Consider the following 19,492-nt stretch of genomic DNA (forward strand, 5'->3'; position numbering starts at 1 on the left):
ACATAGTAAGTGCTTAATAAATGCCATTATTATTATTATTATTAAGAAATACCATTTAAAAAAGGGGGGGGGTAGTGATGAAAGGATAAGGTGTTGGGGTGAGGGGCCCTGTGAGAACCCTGGGTGCCTTTGCTGAAATTGTGCACACTCCCCCCCCCCAAGAGCAAGGGGTACACACACGCACACACACACACACACACACACACTCTCTCTCTCTCTCCCCCCCCCCCCCCCAAGAGCAAGGGGTATACACACACACACACACACACACTCATTCTCTCTCTCTCCCCCCCCCCCAAGAGCAAGGGGTACACACACACACACTCATTCTCTCTCTCTCTCTCTCCCCCCCCCCCCGAGCAAGGGGTACACACACACACACACACACACACACACACACACACACTCTCCCCCCCCCCCCCCAGAGCAAGGGGTACACACACACACACACACACACACACACACACACACACTCTCTCTCTCTCTCTCTCTCTCTCTCTCCCCCCCCCCCCCCCCCCGAGCAAGGGGTATACACACACACACACACACACACACACACACACACACACACACACACACACACACACACACACACAATGCACACACCACATTGGGCCCGGCTCTTGGCACGGCTCTGAGAGTCAGAAGGACCTGGGTTCGGATTCTGGCTCTGCCGTTTCTCTGTAGTGTGACCTGGGGCAAGTCACTTCAGTCAATCAATCAATCAATCGTATTTCTTGAGCGCTTACTGTGTGCAGAGCACTGTACTAAGCGCTTGGGAAGTACAAGTTGGCAACATATAGAGACGGTCCCTACCCCAACGTTGGGCTTCACTTCTCTGGGCCTCAATTCCATCACCTGTAAAACGGGGATTACAGTTGTGAGCCTCTTGTGGGACAGAGCCTGTGTCCAACTCAATCAATCGTATTTATTGAGCGCTTACTGTGCGCAGGGCACTGTACTAAGCGCTTGGGAAGTACAAGTCGGCAACATATAGAGATGGTCCCTACCCAACACTGGGCTCACAGTCTAGATTTGCTTATATCCACCTGAGAGCTTAGGACGGCGCCTGCCACACAGTAAGTACGTAAAAAATTCCATAAAAATGGGGGTTGGGGGGTGTCCTTATCTTAAGGGAATGTTTCAAAGGAGGGACACCACCCCAGCCTAGGCTGCGGTCCTTCCTGCTCGCTTTGAGAACCCGCTTCCTGCGGCCTTTATCCGCGGCCTTCTGCCTTCTCGACTGTGAGCCCACTGTTGGGTAGGGACCGTCTCTATGTGTTGCCAACTTGGACTTCCCGAGCGCTTAGTCCGGTGCTCTGCACACAGTAAGCGCTCCAGAAATACGACTGACTGATTGATTAGTCATCATCATCATCATCAATCGTATTTATTGAGCGCTTACTGTGTGCAGAGCACTGGACTAAGCGCTTGGGAAGTACAAATTGGCAACATCTAGAGACAGTCCCTACCCAACAGTGGGCTCACAGTCTAAAAGGGGGAGACAGAGAACAGAACCAAACATACTAACAAAATAAACAGAATAGATATGTACAAATAAAATAGAGTAAAAAATATGTGCAAACATATATACATATATACAGGTGCTCTGTATATAGTCCAGTGCTCTGCACACAGTAAGCGCTCCAGAAATACGATTGATTGATTGATTAGTACAGTGTTCTGCACACAGTAAGCGCTCCAGAAATGCGATCGATTGATTGATTCCAGGAGACCCTGCAGGACTGCGTGGGGAAGCGGGTGCCCATCCTGCTGGCACGGGGCCTGGCCCGCCTGGTGATCATCGACTCCATCGCGGCGCTCTTCCGCTGCGAGTTCGGGGCCCGCGACTCGGTCGGCCGGGCCAAGTGTCTGCAGACGCTCGGGGCCAAGCTGCACCGGCTCAGCGCCGAGTTCGACAGCCCCGTCCTGTGCATCAACCAGGTAGGAACGCCCCCCGGGGCGGGCGCTGCCCGCGCCGCCCGCCCTAAGGGCCGCTCCTGGCACACGCCCCGGCGGCGCCCACCTCCAGAACCCGGCTGGGGCGGGGGAGGAGGGCCGGCCTTCTCGACAGCCTGGGGGTCACAAAGACCCGGATTCGAACCCCGGCCCCGCCACCTGCCCGCCGTGGGACCTGTCACTTCTCCGCTGTGGCTCGGTTACCCACCTCATCTGTCAAGTGGGGATTAAGCAGCGAGGCTCAGTGGAAAGGGCCCGGGCTTTGGAGTCAGAGGTCGTGGGTTCGAATCCCGGCCCCGCCACCTGTCAGCTGGGTGACTTTGGGCACTTCTGTGGGCCTCAGTTCCCTCATCTGGAAAATGGGGATTAAGGCTGTGAGCCCCACGTGGGACAACTTGATTACCTTGTATCTACCCCAGCGCTTAGAACAGTGCTTTGCACATAGTAAGCGCTTAATAAATGCCATCATTATTATTATTACTATTATTATTATTATTATTACTATTATTATTGTTGTTGTTACTATTATTATTATTATTATTGTTGTTGTTACTATTATTATTATTATTGTTATTATTGTTATTATTATTATTAAGGCTGTGAGCCCCATGTGGGACAGGGACTGTGTCCAACCTGATTACCTTGTATCTACCCCAGTGCTTGGCACAGAGAAAGCGCTTAACAAATGCCACTGAAGAAAAAAAAAATGGAAAAAAGTCTCCTATGGCTTTACAGGTTTATAGAGTGAGACCTTCCAGCCCGTTCCCCCTGCAAGTTCCCAGCGAGAGCAGTGTGGCCTAGTGGCTACAGCACGGCCTGGGAGTCAGAGGGTCCTGGGTTCTAATTCCGGCCCTGCCGCTTGTCTGCTGAGTGACCTCAGGCGGGTCTCTCCTCTTCCTTGGGCCTCACTGAACCTCATTTGTAAAATGGGGATTAAGACTCAATCCCACGTGGGGCAGGGATGGTGTCCAATCTGATTGGCTTGTATCGACCCAACCGCTTAGTACAGTGCCTGGCACGGAGTAGGCACTTAAATACCATAAAAAGAGAAGTTCCAAAAGTTGGCAGCACTCTACCGGCTGTCTGCACACCGAGTGATCCCTTCCCTCCTTGCCATTAGCATCACTGCCCAATCTACAGCCAGAGGGCCGTTAACTCAGCTTCTAACACAATAATAATAACGATGATGGCATTTAAGCGCTTACTATGTGACAAGCACTGGTCTATCGCCTTGTCCCAACCAGAACCCGGCTACAAGCCTTCCGTCCAGTGGCCTCGATTAGCAAGAATTAAGAGTTTGCTTTCTGGGTTTTCCAGGTCACCGACACCTTGGATGAAAGAGGGACGGCTCACGGTAATTTCAGGTAAGTGCCCTTCACTTCAATTCATTCAATTGTATGTGAGTGCTTACTGTGTGCAAAGCACTGTACTAAGCACTTAACTAATCCCTTCACACCCTTAGCTGATGATCCAGGGTGAGTCACAGCAGCTAGTAAACAGGAAATGTTATCCCTGGGCTAAAAAGAGAAGTCGTTTTGAGGGGTTACTAAAGGGAAAGTTATCCACCGTCCTAAGGATAGATGACCAGAAAGAGCAACCTTCCCAGTGCCCTTTTAGAGACGGAGGGACTGTGGGATTGAGCCAGCGGTAATAATAATAATAATAATATAGTACTTGTTACGTGCTCTCTATGGGCTGAGCACTGCATCGGGGTAGAGACAAGTTAATCACTTTGGACACTGTCCCTGTCCCACATGGGGCTCCCACTCTAAGGAGGAGCAGGATTTAATCCTCATTTTATAGATGAGATAACGGAGGCACAGGAAACTGAAGCGACTTGCCCGTGGTCACACAGCAGACACATGGCGGAGCCAGGATTAGAACCCAAGTCTTCTGACTCCCAGGGCCGGGCTCTTTCTACCAGGCCCCGTTGCTTCCCATATGTCCACTGCTTAAGAGAAGCAGCGTGGCTCAGTGGAAAGAGCCCGGGCTTGGGAGTCTGAGGTCACGGGTCCGAATCCCGGCTCCGCCACTTGTCAGCTGTGTGACCTTGGGCAAGTCACTTAACTTCTCTGGGCCTCAGTTACCTCATCTGTAAAATGGGGGCTAAGACTGTGAGCCCTCCGTGGGACAACCTGATCACCTTGTATGCCCCCCAGCGCTTCGAACAGTGCTTGGCACATAGTACGCGCTTAACAAATACCGCTATCATTATTATTATTATTATCATCATCATCATCAATTGTATTTATTGAGTGCTTACTGTGTGCAGAGCACTGTACTAAGCGCTTGGGAAGTACAAGTTATTATGTGAGCATAGTGAGTTACCGCCTACGAGGTGGCTCGAAGCGGCCATAGGCTCCGGACTGAAACGCCCGCCCTGCCCCGCTTTGTTTTCAGCTTGGAGGAAGAGGCCGTCATCCCAGCTCTCGGTCTGACCTGGTCCAACCAACTGCTGATGCGGATGATGGTCCACCGCCTCCCTGCCGGGAGCGAGCCGACCGAAGCCGCCGCCGCCGCGGGCATCTCGGCCCCGGGCCCCGTGGTGCGGGCACTCCGGGTCGTCTTCGCTCCTCACCTGCCCCCAGCCTTTTGCTACTTCACGGTGAACGCCGAGGGCGTGAAAGGATTAAAGGAAGTCCCATCCATCCCTCCCTTCCTTCAGAAAGCCCCGTACCAGGAAGCGCGACTCCTCCCGGATGGACTGGCACAGGCCAACGGGGCCCGTCCGGCCACCCCTCGCTCGGCAGCCCCGGAACCACAACCGTCTTTAGGCTGACGCTGGCCCGGGACGTCAGAGCCGGGGCCTGCTCGGGTCTAAGGCAAATCCCTGGTGCCGCTGGACGGCGGGGGGGTGGGGAGATGGGCCAGGACGGGACTCCTAATTCTGGCTCGGAAGCCTGGGCAGGAGTTGCGGAAAGCTGGAGAGGCTGACCCTCAGGCGGGCACGGTGACCGCAGGAGGCAGACACCGAGCGTTTTTAGTAAACCGAATTGCCAGAGCGGGCGTTCCTGCTTGTGGCGATCTGGCCGCCGTCGCATGGGAGACGGAGTTGAGCCCGCCACTTTTCAGTAGAAAACGGCGGTCTCCGTCCGAGGCAGGCCGGGTGGCCGCGGTACGTGGTGCAGACAATGCCCACGCAAGTAGGACTGGGGATTAGTAGTGTCATTTTCTAGGCTCGCCCACAACCCGAGGCCCTGGGCCAGTCAGGAGCCACTCCTGGGATCCCGCTCCTGCCCTGCCTCCACCAGCCAAACCCAGCAGGGCAAAGGGCTGCCCGCCCTCTCCTTTCTGGTAGGCACCCCATGAACTGGGTTGGGTTTGCGTCTTTTCAGCCTGCCATCACGTCTGTCAAGAGTAGCCAGAAACCAGGCTTGGATCAAAAAGGATGGTTTTTTTCTTAACTCCCCTTCACCTTCCATCTTTACAAGTGGGACCAAGGTGCGGCTCTCCGGGCTGGATAAGCCACACGAACACCACGGGCCTTCTAAAGGCCCAGCGCGCCACGCTGACGGCAAGGTCGGTAACGCCTGCTGTGAAGGGCGCAGTGCCCAGCCCCGTGTGGCACAAGCCTAACGTCCAACATTCGGCAGGGACCTCAGTGAAACGTGAGCGGCGGCCGGGCCACGAGAAGAGGTTTTGCTGCTCAGCCTTCTCCCTGAAATGTTGCAGCTGGCTAAAGGCGTTAGGGAGGCAGCCTCTTCCCTGTAGTCAGGCCAGGGCTCTGCCTGGCTGAGAGGAGGCCTGCACCAGACTGCAAAGGCAAGTTCCGGCTCTGGATTCAATTGTGCCTCGGATCAGCCCCTAGATGGGAAATGGAAGTTTCCAATAGCACATTCCTTAAAAAAAACCCCTAACACCCCAGCCCTTAACACTCCGGGAGGGGCAGATGCAAACAAACCAGCGGCTGTAGACGAACTACCGTACGCAGCACGTTCGCAGGAGGGCCCGCGGCCGCTGATGGTTTCCATCTCTGAGCTGCCCCTGCACTCCCTTCCAGTCCCCAAATGCTCCAGCACATCCTTCCTGACATGGTCCCACTCACGGACTGAAGCCCGCCAGACGGTTCCACACGAGGACTTGCCGCTGGGCCCCTTTCTCCACCCAAACCCCAGAAACAGCTGGAAGTCGCCATTCCCAGTTGGAAGCGAGGGTCCCGGCGGCCGTGACTCCCGTTTTACTGAAGGTCTTAGCCCTCCCAGCCGGGCTTCTGTTTTCATCAGTGAACTAAGGCTAAATCCCGCTTTCCCCCTGAGGCTCCTCCCAGAACACCATTTCATTCACCAATAAAATCCATCATGGGGTAGGTGGAAAAAGGAACCTACATTGCCAAAAGTAGAATTGGCTTTTAGTTTGCAAAAGGTACCCTTTCTGACTGCTCTGGAGACCCATCCTGCGCCCCGACTTCGCTAGCGGGGCAGGTGTCAACGGGAGCTCAGAACGGATCGCAAGTCTGTCGGACCGGAGTAGGCGGGCACAGGCTCGAGATCTGTCCCTTGGCCGCCGACCCCGAGAGCGGTCCGGGCCTGGAGGAAATCAAAGCCGAGGGAGAAGCCATTTTATTAATGAAAAGTCTTCCACGGACCTGGTCCTGTTCTGGGACAGAGAGTCGCTCATCTGAAGCCAAGTGCCAAAGAGGGCTGGTGAATGAGCTACCAGATTGAAAATTTGGGCGACTCAGTGATGTGAAACGTGTCTGCTCAGCTTACAAACTCTGATGTTTTAGGGAGTGTGACTGAGTAAATGACAAATTTATATGGCCAGAGGCAGGAAAAAAAAAATCTTTCTGCCTAGCAGACCAGTAGCTTTCCATCCTTTGAGAGATTTTTAACATCTGATTCCCATCACCAGCTGCACACAGATCAACACCCACTTGGGGTTGTGGGGAAGATCCTGAAATTCTGTAGGCTCCCTTAGTTTTCAAACCATTAATTATACCGCTCTAGACTGTAAGCTTACTGTTCTGCTAATTCTGTTGAATTATACTCTCCCTAGCGCTTAGTTCAGTGCTCTGGACGTAGGAAGCACTCAAATGTGATTGCTATGCAACATCACTCTGCATCAATCTAGATAATGTAGTGTCCACTCCCCTTGTGAGTGGACAAATTCAGATCCTCAAATTCAAATTAAGCGCTTAGTACAGTGCTCTGCACACAGTAAGTGCTCAATAAATACGATTGATGATGATCCTCAACTGGTGCTCTGCGTTAATGGACTCCGGGCCACGATCGACCCAGCCCCGCTGAAAAGGACCCTGCATCGTGTGGTAATGTCGGGAAAGTATTAACATTTACTATAAACAAATGCCCACTTCCCTTTGAACAGGTACTTATTTTCTTGGTGGTACAGAAAGCTGCTGGCCTGGACTTTAAGGGAAAAGGGTCTGAGACTGAGAGAGACAGTGAGACAGACAGACAGAGAGAGAGTGTTTATATATATATATATAACGTGAGACTTCAAAAGAACAGCAATCTACTGGAAAACATCTAAAATGGCCAGGCAAACATACAAAACTGTAGAAAACCAAATCAGTTTATTTTTTGCAATGCACCAAGAACTGCGAATTGGTTACTCAGGCAAGTGGGTTCAAAAGCTCACAGATAAACCACCTTGCCAACACATTACGAAGTTAGTGGACATCTACGGCGGCATCTGGAAACACGGAACACGTACTGCACAGCACAAAACGGTAACGCTCAGCTTTGACACGGCTGATAGAGGAAAGTGCAGACAGGAAAAGCTGCCTCCGTTTTTTTAACAGGAGACCAGTTTACTCTCTGGCCGTTCACTGTGGGGTTTGCTACCTATCTTACAAGAGATGAACAAAAAAAAAAAATTTCTACCAACACTTAAGAGTCTAAGGAATATTAGACTTGAACACTAACACAGGTAAATTTATGCATTTGTTACTGAATAACCTCCCGTCCTGGCTAATAGGGATGGAGGCACAATATGCTAGCCTGTATTTCTGCTTGAGTCTCCCTGTCGGGCCCCCAAAAACACTCTTCTTGGAGGGAGGAGATGCTAGAGACTGAATGGAAGTTGGGCAAATTTAGCCCACTCCCTCCCTACAAACCTCCTATAGACTGGACTTCAGCCCCCTCACCTTCGCCTTTTTTGCCTGGGTTGGGGGGCAGAGCAAGTCTCCCTGCCTTTCAAAGGTTCTAGTGCACATTATCGCTCGTTCTCAAAGGTGTTTGTGCATTGAAAGTAAGTGCAAAGTTTTACAGTCACCTCACGCCTAAGCTAGTTTCTGACACATGCGTACAGTGTGAAACATCTCTGTCCTCCCAAGCTGTAAACGTTAGTCGTTAAGACCTACCAATATTCCTATACAAATTGACCTATGACGAAATACTCTTAGTAGCTTCCTGACCTATAGTTGCCAAAACCACTTACAATAACTCAACCCTATCGGATATCAGACACCCCAATCCGATCCCCACCCCTTCTCAGCTAACCTGGCTGGCAGCTCTGCTTTTCCAGCCCTCTACGGTCACCCCAACCACTGTCAAAATTATTTACGTAATAATTAAAAAAAAAAACCTTCCCAGAGCCTTTAGTCAAAGCCAGCCAGGTGACCCGTTGGGTCCCAGATTCCCTTTAGCGGGTCGATTCTCTGGAGAACGGGCCTCGGCTCGGTGACCGTACGCCTCCCGCTGTGGCTCTGCTCTGTGGGTGGCTTCCGTCGGGAGGCGGGATAACTGGGCAGGCTCCATCAGTCGCTAGGAGGTGGGACAGGAATCTGGGAAGATTCGGCAGAATGCCGGTTAGTTGCGGCGTCTGTCGGGTGCTGGCATCACGGGTTTAAACCTCCGGCATCCATACGGGCTGCCAAGCAAGCACCAGAAATAGGGCCCTCCCTCCTCTGTCTGTTTTCCACCAGGGATGCCCTGGCTGCTCTGTGCCGGGCCCCTTGGGAACTCATTCCACTCCCCGTCCTCCTCTGCCGGCCGTCGACTCCTGCCCCAGGTGCTTTTCCGGCGTGTCGGTCCCAAAGTGCCTTCTACAAGTGCTTCGTTCCTATTAGGATTAACAGTGACTGTGCACGTGAGAAATGCCTGGATAATTTCCAGCGGAGACCCAGTCAGTCTAGGGGAACCCAGTTCCCCTTTCCCTCTTCTGAAACACTGGGTCTGGGGCCCCCAAAGACTTTGAAGCCAAAATCTAGTGGGAATCGGAGCTCCAGGTCTGTGAGAAGTAGCGAAGAGATCTGGACAAGATTGTCATCCTCTGAGATGACTGCTGGAATCGAAAATTAATGACCACCGCCAATGTTGACCTTCCTGTTTCAATAGCAACATTTCCATGGAATTCACTTTTACAAGATAAACAGCTTATGTCTTACCTATTTAGTATGTCTGGGTGTGTATATGTCTAACAATATATATATATATGTGTGTGTGTCTGTATGTATATATATATACACATACACACACATACGCACATATACCCATGAACATATCTTTGAATAACAAGGTGAGACCGTTTATGTGAGGTTCAAATAGTGTTAACACTATTTTAGTTTAACTATTAAAAGAGTTAACACCAGTTAACTCTTGAAAAAATTAGCATACTTGTAAACTAAAAATAAGTTGCTCTCTTGGGGCTCTCATCAATAAAGTGCTCTACTCTACCCTAAAAAATAAACCACATATTAGCAGCAGTATCATTTTTAGCGGGGCCTAGAACAGCTCTACGCTACACGACCAACCCCAACCACTTTTTTTTTTTTTTAGAAGCCACCTTAGTAAACAGATTTCAAGTGCAGTTTATAAGTCTCTGGCTACATCACTGAACTACAAGGAGTCTAAATGAAAAAAATTTGCAAAAAGTCACAATGAGGCTGTTTATAATCCATTCCCTCTATCACTATTGAAAGCCAAGCCTTTTTTTTTTTTCCTTTTTATCCTAGCCCTCATCAAATGAGATGCTGCTAAGCTTCAGGGTTTCGGCTTGCTGATAAAGACAGTAGTCTTTCGATTTTCTGTTTTGTAACTGCCATTCTGGCCATCTGCGGTTTACAGGACGTCAGATTAAGGATTTCTGTAAAGAGAAAAGACGAAGTGGCAAACTGCAATCTCTCTCTCTCTCAGGATATGGTGCCGAATCTTAGCTCCACGTATCTGGGTTGCTCCCGAGGGTCTCCATAATGCCCTCATCCCTCCAAACTCCGCCTCTGGATATCCCCATGCCGGTCACGAGGCACCATGGTCTACACTCTCTCATACCCAACGAACACACGGGACTCATTTCATTTGAGAAGCGGGGGACGGAAGCCGCACCGACGAGCGTTTCAAGGACCGTAACCGTCCGCGGCAGAGAGCTCCCGTCGCTCAAACTGTCCTCTGGAGAGCCCCCGCGTCCATTTACGGCGCGTCTTTTCCATCTGGGCTGCGGCGGGTGGGAAATCTAGACCCCCGTGCTGTTCCTCGGGGACTGGGTAGTTTTTAAATGTTGGCTAGAGACTTCTGCGGGTCTTCGCTACTCAGATCGGTTAGTTCGGGTTTCAGTGGGAGCAGCGCGGAGAGCAGCCGGCCTGGTGAAGAGCAACTCAAAGAGGGAATCTCTTTAAGGAAAGACGCTACGGACTACTACTAGAACTAAAAATGCGCTGGTCTGAAAAGGAAAAATGGCCGTCCAGTGCTCAGGAGTCTAGAATGCCGTTCCTCCCCAGGATGAGGAACTGGAGGGCGAGAGGCTCAGGGCGCTGCGTTGGCAGACGGTTTTAGCTAGCGTCTCTCCAAGAGCCCTAGTGAGCCAAGTCAGTTTGACTGGCACTCAGGACTCTCGAGTCTGTCAGACATTTATTTCGTTCCTGCGTAAAAAAAAAAAAGGGGGGGGGGGAGATTAAAGAACTTCAAGTAATTCACACAATTAAGAAACTGACCTTACCATGCTGTACGGACACATTTTGTAAATTTAAAAGTAACTGGTGACTTCGGAAACGGCTGGCCGGCCCAGGACCCGATCCACGTCTGCCTCTGAGTGCCTACTGGATTTGAGCTGAGATGTACCGAAATCAAGGCTTTTGAGTGGCCAGGAGGCCGTTTCCTATAATAATAATAATAATGGTGTTTATTAAGCGCTTACTATGTGCAAAGCACTGTTCTAAGCGCTGGGGAGGTTACAAGGTGATCAGGTTGTCCCACGTGGGGCTCACAGTCTTAATCCCCATTGTATAGAGGAGGGAACCGAGGCCCGGAGAAGTGAAGTGACTTAATAAGTTTCCTATGTACTGTGAGCTCCTTGTGGACAGGCAACATGTCCACCAACTCTGTTAGATTGTACTGTCCCAAGCGCTTAGTACAGTGCCCTACTGCTCAGTAAATATGATCGCTGGCTTGATTACTCTTAGGAGGTTTCCAAGTGATTTCTGTCAAAACGTCAGGGTTGGTAAGCAAGCGTCTGCAGTGGTGCCATAGGGATCATCCCCCACAGGAGTGGGTAAGTCCAGTGAGTTGCCCGGTCTCCCCTCATTAGACCGTAAGCTCTCCGAGGCTAGGGATCGTGTCTTCGACCTTTCTTTTAGGTGGCCAGTCATTCATTCATTCAATCGTATTTACTGAACGCTGTGTGCAGAGTACTGTGCTAAGCGCTTGGGAAGTACAAGCTGGCAACGTATAGAGACGGTCCCTACCCAACGGCGGGCTCACAGTCTAGAAGAAGTCGCTCTGCCCGCGGTAGATGCTCATTAAACACTGAACTGATGAAAGACTTATTGGTCCTCACGGAGCCTGAGGGCTTGGGTACAGGCCTGGCTGACTGCCCCTTCACCAAAGAGTAAGACTAAAAGGACTTGAGCCTGTTTTGGATTTTTCTGGGATTAGATCATTCTCCCAGGCGCAGACAGAGTGTCTGTTGCAGGAGGGGTGGGGACAGATAAAACGGCTAGGAGGAATTTACTCTCCGTCTCCAAATGTCTCCTTCTGGGGCTTGGTAATTGCAAATTCATACTACGTTTAGCTATGATAGCATCAAAGGCACCTGGCTAGGGACCACAGTGCAGAATCCTGCCAAAATAAGAATTCTGGGAAACCCAATTCCGCAATCCCCTCTGCGGAAAGAATGAGGCAGGTTTGCTCCTCTCTAATAACATGGTCAATTCAGACTACCCAAGGAAATGCTTCCGAGAAATGAAAAAGGGAATGTCCCTTGCCCCAAACAACAATATAAGTCACCTAAATGTCTTTCAATGGGGAAGTTAGAGTAATAAAATGTGGAGTTTGCATGAGGTTTTGGGCACTTCAGCATGGCGGTATTAAGAGGTATTAGTCTCACAGCAATCGCTACTGCACATATTAGTGGCAGTTCCACATTAGTAAAATGCTTAATCATTTAGGACACTGAACATCACATTTCAGCTTGACAACACAGGGCATGACCAACTTATTAGATGCACACAGTTAACGCAGAGTAGTGATCAGGCTAGCGGAATCGAAAGAGAGCAAATTTAGATCAGGCGCCAGGAACTATTCTTAAGGACACCCAATGATTTTTCACACATTTACACATATATTTCAGCCTGGAATGTTTACCCTTTACAAACGTCCCTTTGGTTAGGCCCTCTGAGAAACAGAGATCCCAAAATGGCTACATTACGTTCCTGCCCACGTTACTTTGTGAGTGCCAAGATCCGGCTACGGGTAAGACCGGCAGCTCAGACTGCACTAATGGCATCTATTGGCATAAGAATATTACGGGGCTCCTTACTTGAAAAGGGTCTTCAGCAGCCTTGCCGCCCATGTTAAGAACATTCAGAGAACTGGCACGCTTCATGCTGCAACCAGGACAGTGAACATGCAAGGATAAACCAATCAGAAAAATGGTGAGCGCTAATCACAACTACAACATGATGAACTTGAGGGGTTTCAATGTAATCTGCCTCGCTTGATGCAAAATATTCTTTAGATGACATACTTGGCTTTGTTCATAAGGTAAGGCAAAACTGTTGTACTTCCCAAGCACTTAGTAGAATGCCTTGCACTCTGGGGGTCCTCATTACATTCTATTATTAATACTACTAATTATTATCCACAATCATTAAAAAAGCAGATTCATAAACACTATAAAAGTCAAGCAAATTTTCTTAAAAAAAAAAAATCAGGTTAAAAATATCCAATCCAGTGTGAAACCTGGGGACGACTACGGGGAGAGTGTATTTTTTTGGGTCTCAATGAGCCACATAATTGGCTAGAAGAGATCTTGACCTTAACGTTGGGATTCGTCAAAATCGTCCTTTGAAATTTCCACTTTGTTTTCTTTGAATTCCTTTCCATAAATCCATTTACCTGCACATTCTTGAAAATATAATTTTTTTAGATGATCATTTTTACTCGTATAACTGCTTTCAACACGTACTCTTCCTCCCAACCCCCCACAATTTTTGAAAAGGAAATAAAATATTCTATTTATAAGCGATGATGGCAGCAAGTGCTCCATACAAATTTGCAGCCTGGTAAATATAGTAGTTGCAGATCTTTGCTGGAAACCTTGGAACGCGTATCACGTCCTCACCAAAACTGGTTTTCAGGGTGCTAATTTTATACCGAGGGAGACATTTCTTACTTTAAGTATTAAAAACAGAACTGTGGTAATTAAAAAATAATCTAAATTGTTAATAAAATTGTTTAAATGTTCAAAAATGTTAGGTTACAATTATGAACGTGGGCTACAAACAGTTCAAATAAATCATGTTGCTTTTACAAATCAGTTAGTGTCCAGTAAATTGTTTCATGGGAGACATTTAAGTACTCAGCACACGAATGTGTTAGCAACAACCAAAAAAAAAGCAATGAATTATGCAAAGGCTAACACTCCTGAGGTTACAAAAAGCAATGTTTTCCGAAATCACCCATGAAAACATATTTGTCTCGGGGATTATTTAATATACCTACCCAACCCAAAGAAAATCCCAAATCCAGGTACCAAACACCCCTGGCCCAGCATGCGTCAAGCTGATGAGGCTCATGGCCTAGAAATGCCTCGTCAAAGGAAATCGATGAGTGAAAAATCAAAAGCAAATTTTCCCCTAAGGTCTTTTCAAAATGACAGGCAGCACCAATTCAGTTCGTCTTTGGGGAAAACGATAGGGCTACACAACATTTCCTATATTTCATTTCCAATTCCACTTGTGAAAACGGTTACATGTTTTCCAAAACCTTCTCTTTTTCCCTTCAAACAGTAGCTGCTCCATTTGCACTTTCAACTGGGGTCTTCCCCCCAGTTCAGCGGACAATTTGACTACTTTTCAAAACGGATAGCAACCCCCGCCCCCCTCCCCACCTTAAACACACACACACAAATGGATTTGTTTCCAGATTCATGTTCAAATTCAAATACACTCAAGTAGTTCCAATTCCCATGGCAGGAGAGATTTGTATAAGTCACTTAAGTTGCTCACAAATACAATACTCTACCATTTTGCTAGGCTTGCAAACTACCTGCACCGAACGTCAAATGCCTGTCGTCCTCTCCTCATCGCTAATGCCACCGTAAAGCCCTAGAAAGCTGCCAACCATTTCAGGCTCACTGATAATGCAAATATCCTCTACCTTTCCTAGATGACCCCGAGAGTGGTGGGCAATGTATCGGGGCGCTGCGGGTCGTGCCCACTCTTGGCTCCTTGGTTTGAGAACCGGGGCTGGGGTGTGAGGGTAGAGATAGAGGGCACCCAGCCGTGGTTAAAGGGCAAAGGTTGGAATCGGCTGTGGGTAAACAAACTGTGCTCGCCCTGTCCCACTGAAAATATTCTCAGAGCACGGGAAATTGGTCTCCTGAGCACGGCACTCGGCCCTAGGTGAAACCCATCCAAAGATTCAGTTACCGGAGACTGCGGTGGAAAGCACTTCAATGCCCACACCCATGCTTGCCCTGCTGATCCCCTCATTATGCTAATTCTGTTGTATTGTACTCTCCCAAGCACTTAGTACAGTGCTCTGCACAAAGTAAGTGCTCAGTAAACACCGCTGATTGTGACTGGGAAAAGTTCAATTCACAGTCTCTCTCTCCCTCTACACCTGTTTCCCACTCTTCCTCTTTTTTCAGGTCTACATTTCTCTCTTCCTACAGTGAAAACTAGGTGTTACCTCAACTGCTTAGTGATCTTCTCTAATATATGTAAAATAGTGATCTAAGTAATAGTGCTGTTATATAGTATATCAATGTCTAAAATAAAAGTAATGAATTAGGTAGAAGATAATCATTAGCAACCTCGATGGTCATGGAATTCAAAATGAGTGTGAATTCTACGGTAATGGAATAAAGCATAGCAATATGTTTTCTGTTCACATCTCTTAAGGGAGACAATATAAAAATCTACTTCAGTAAACATAAATACAGCTGCAACTGGCGAACTCTAAGAGTCTGCTATAAGTCCTTCCAGGAGAAATGGTTCAGAAACTTTTCAGTTACAGTAGTCCAACCTCTCAAATACCTCACACGAAAAGCAAATGTATTACATGAGAAACCACAATATCTTAATAAACAAATTGCAGTTGAAACAAAGGCTTCCTATTCACTTTACAGAATTTTAATCTCCAACGCTACTCTTCCTTATCCTTTTAAGTACAGGTTCAGATTGCTGAAACTTTAATAAAAAAACAAAAAAAAACCCAAACCAAACAAAAAACAGAAAAAAAAACCCATCCAACCACCTCTCAGGGCTTTAAAACCATTAAGTGGTTTTGTTTTGTTTTTTTATCAGAAACAATGGAACGGTAACATTCTAAATCACTCTTCCTGAGGAACTGTTTTTACGTACACCGGCTAGTTTTTAAGAAAATAGCTTAAATATTTGCTTAAAAACTTGCAAGCCAAGGGTCCAGGTGTCAAAAGAGATCATTTAATTCCACTGGAGAGACATCTGGGAGGGGGCCCCAATTGAGAAATGAAGTGAAAGACATACAATGTAAAATCACAGCAATGACCTTGAGGAACCAAGAAACACAAACAGAAGGCATTTGAAGTACTTACAGTGTTTCTGCTGAATTTAGCTTAGGCTCAAGTAAACCAGTTGGCGCTCCTCTGGTCCTCAGACATTATTGGAGCGCCATTCATTGCTTAGGCTACAGACATTATTGGAGCGCCGTTCATTACTTAGGCTAATGCCTACCCGTGTTACTTTAAATGTGCGGAAGAATAAATGCGTTGAATAACCCTTTCCGTAAGCTTTTCAACAGGTCGCTCTAAGGCGCTAATCAAATTCCACAAGCAGAACAGCAATCCGGTTATATTTCTCCGCCTCTAATGGGGAAAAGCGCCTTAGGAAACAGCGAGCCTCTGGCTTCGTTTGCTTTTACCGAGAGGAAGTGACGATTAAAGCAGGTGTCTGGGGAATCCGAGCGTGGGAGAGGCGGCTGCCGGTGGAAGAAGCGGCCTTGGATTGGGCTAGTTGGCGATGGATAAGAGGGGATGAACGTCAGCGCAGCTAGGAAAAGATAATTACCCAGGATTCTTGGGTTCACTCTCTCGTGAACTTCCTCCCTTCAGCTTTCTAACCAGCTTCTCACTGCTGCGTCTAATGGAAGCCCGGAGTTTGCTAAAGGAACCACTGCGTTTTAAAGATCCAGTGCCATCCTGCAAAAGACGTCAACAAATGTGAAGCTGCGGGTGCTTCCGCCCCCCGCTCCCGTTCCACCTACAGCCGCGTGAAAACACTTTCCGTCTATAGCCTACAGTCCATCGACTGGATGGGGCCACCGTCCAGTGGGCGGCATTCGCTGTTAACGCTGGACACGGCCGAATCATCCCTTAAGGGTAGAGTGACCGGCGTGCTCCTGCTCGTACTCTGGAAACCAAAGCCTCTATCGTTAAAGACCATCCATAATCCCAATGCGATTTGAAGAGTGTGAAATCATTCCTCCCCAAAGGACGGGCACTCCTAAGAGTAAAATTAGGGATGTTTCGCTATTGCAGTAGAGGGCAGTACATGAAAAGAAATTTGAATTAAGGAAGCTTTTAAGGATAGATGATCAAAAACAGCATGCCACTTTAATTAGGATGTGATCATTTTGGTCCAGATAACAATACAGCACCAGAGACGTTTGGATCTGGTATGATTAGCTCATTTTTTAATACTTTCATTCTAAATCATACGTACTGCATATTTTCTGGTACAATCTACAAATGAGTTTTATGAACACAGAACAGAACACCGAGGAGTGGGTAAAAAAAACAACAACCCAGGAGGTTGACAGAAATAAAATCTCTGACTTAGACGTTCAGAGGAAGAGTTGAAGGATCAGCTTGGCTTTCTTAATCACAATTTACCCATCTGGGTAGCGTGCATTTACAGTACCTCGAACCTAATAGGGTGAGGAGATTGGAATCAACAGAGCCAAGACCTGATTTTTATTCACAGGATGAATGCTTTAGTAAAATTAGCAGCTACCCCTGCTAGTCCTAGAAGCCATGCAACAGGCCTGAAAAGAGAGAGAAATAACTACCAAGCAGACAGACACCCAGATACACAGGTCAGTTGGAGTGAGTTTATTAGAATTTAGAAAGACACAAGTACACAAATCACTGAACGCTTAAAGATTAGTAGAGAAAAGCAGAATTGCCAAAATTCCACACAGAGACTAAACAGCAATGCTACTTCAGAATAATCCTAAGTGAAGACATCCAGAATTCCATAGTTCTGTTGTTAAACCGAGAAACAGGCCTCTAAATACAATTTAAAGCACTTGTAGCACATGCCTTACTTTTACGGTTTAGTTATTCTCAAAGGTCACCATCATGCCATTTTCATAATACCTTGTGTGATACTTTTTAACTAACTTTTTTCAGTGAACAGCTAATCAGTCTTACTTTAGGTACTCACGTATTACACAGTTAAATGGTTGTATTAACACGTTTCGTGTGACTAAATACATATCTGGCAAAGCTACACGTGGACAGGAATCAGAAAACCTCCAAAACGGACACCAGCACTTAAGGAATGGGCGGTAGACAGAGAAGTGGAGCTCTGACAAGGGTCAGAGGGGATTTGCTAAAACACAGCGGTCAGTATTGGAGAGAGAAGTTAAAGCTTGAAGATGGTGTACGCCCGTCATGCAGGAGACAGTATAAGAATCACAAAAGGCATCTAGGCCTGTTAGACAGAAATGGAGAGAGAAAAACTGAATGAAACTGTTGGGGGGGCGGGGGGGAAGGCAAGAGTTTTCCATTTAGAACAAGCTTGGTTGCTTACAGTATTTCTAGGTCACAAAAATCTAGGCAGTGGAATTCAAAGGACCCTCCCCACCGCCCCCCACAAAAAAAACACCCCACGATAAAACCCCAAACTCTAAAACTGGGAATTTGTCTCCACCTGCCACTGCTAGCTTAGCATCAATTACGCAGTGGTGTTTCCAACTATTTTACCATCAGAAGTTTAATAGATTTAGTATCTTTGGTGAAGAATTTGCCCCGGAAGATACTGTACTTAAAAGTCAATTTCATAGTGAATAAAATAATAATAATGTCACCTACAGGAACCAAAACAAAAAGCTGAAAAGGCTGGAACAGGGGAAAATGCATTCATTTGGGCTTTAACTTCTGTCAGGCAATATTCTTTTCTGGAATACTACTAATCACAAGAAAAAAGGGGTTTCCCATCCAACAAAAAGAAAAAATGCCCTCTCAATGCCTGATTTTAAAATAAAACCAGTAGAGGAAAGAGACAAAATGGAAGAACTGCCTTCCAATGCCTCTTCTCTATGGGAGTTGCAAACAAAAAGGAGTGCAGCCGATATGCAGGGGGAGAGCTAATGCCCCGGGCCCCAGGCAAGAGGCAGGAGACCTGAGTTCAAAATGCCAACTCTGACTCACCGTGGGATGCTGAGCAGGTCATTTAACCAGACAGCTTCATTTTCCTCATCTTTAAAATGGAAAAATAATACTTGTTACCAACTTCCCAGGGACACGGAAAGGGTGAGAGAATCAAACTAGAGCTCTTGCGGCTCTTCGGAAGAAAAGGGGCTCCACACAGTCAAAGCAGTCCACAAGCAGTCCTCCGTGTTTGCCACTCGCATGGCTTGCTCTCTGCTACGTTCCTAAACGAAACTCTCTGACAGAGCGTCTGCTAGGAACCCTCCCCGGCTTTCTAAACTACCTTCAATTTTTCTAAATCTTTTTGGAGTATTTTCAAACGTGCCTCGCTGACATCCTTATGAATCGAAATCCCCTGGCTCAGTTTTCCCAACCACGCCAATGCAGAGCTTCAGATGCGAGATGGACACATGGCCTTTTCAACAGAGCTTGCTTTACATCTCCTAAATTTCTCAACCTTCTCAACAGAGACCGTTGGTGGGGCAGCCAATAGGGTCCTGATCTGCTTTTTCAGGGGGAAAGTGTGGAAATGTCCACTAGGAAGTGGGATTAAAACTGTTACAGATAATACTTTCGGAAAGCGGCGGTGTAAATAGCTTTCAGATTTTGAGAACTTCAAGGCTGAGCCTGGAAAGGCAGCAGTTTACATTTGGTGCTGATTTCCTGTCCACAGACCTCAAAGGGGTCCCCTTTTTCCAACTATGAGTGCAGCTGTGTCTGT

General features: G+C 47.7%; 2 protein-coding genes across 9 annotated transcripts in view; one reads left to right on the forward strand and one right to left on the reverse strand.

The window, feature by feature from the left end:
• Window positions 1-7,346, forward strand: part of XRCC3 (X-ray repair cross complementing 3) — a 63,392-nt gene extending 56,046 nt beyond the window's left edge. For both annotated transcript variants that reach the window (XM_038751380.1, XM_038751388.1), the window contains exons 7-9: window positions 1,732-1,944; window positions 3,277-3,323; window positions 4,360-7,346. In XM_038751380.1, coding sequence (XP_038607308.1) covers window positions 1,732-1,944; window positions 3,277-3,323; window positions 4,360-4,738 — 639 coding nt within the window. In that variant the 3' untranslated portion in view covers window positions 4,739-7,346. The remainder of the gene's footprint in view (window positions 1-1,731; window positions 1,945-3,276; window positions 3,324-4,359) is intronic.
• Window positions 1-19,492, reverse strand: part of KLC1 (kinesin light chain 1) — an 83,409-nt gene that overhangs the window by 8,798 nt on the left and 55,119 nt on the right. For 2 of the 7 annotated variants that reach the window (XM_038751325.1, XM_038751335.1), the window contains 3 exons: window positions 16,406-16,536; window positions 12,673-12,739; window positions 7,474-10,777 (listed from right to left, as the gene is read on the reverse strand). In XM_038751325.1, coding sequence (XP_038607253.1) covers window positions 10,712-10,777; window positions 12,673-12,739; window positions 16,406-16,536 — 264 coding nt within the window. In that variant the 3' untranslated portion in view covers window positions 7,474-10,711. Of the gene's footprint in view, window positions 1-7,473; window positions 10,778-12,672; window positions 12,740-16,405; window positions 16,537-17,427; window positions 18,053-18,771; window positions 18,821-19,492 lie in introns of those variants that run through there. The other 5 variants (XM_038751372.1, XM_038751361.1, XM_038751353.1 and 2 more) reach the window with 4 other exon arrangements.

Source organism: Tachyglossus aculeatus, chromosome 1 (assembly GCF_015852505.1).
Source record: "Tachyglossus aculeatus isolate mTacAcu1 chromosome 1, mTacAcu1.pri, whole genome shotgun sequence".
Lineage (NCBI taxonomy): Eukaryota > Metazoa > Chordata > Mammalia > Monotremata > Tachyglossidae > Tachyglossus > Tachyglossus aculeatus.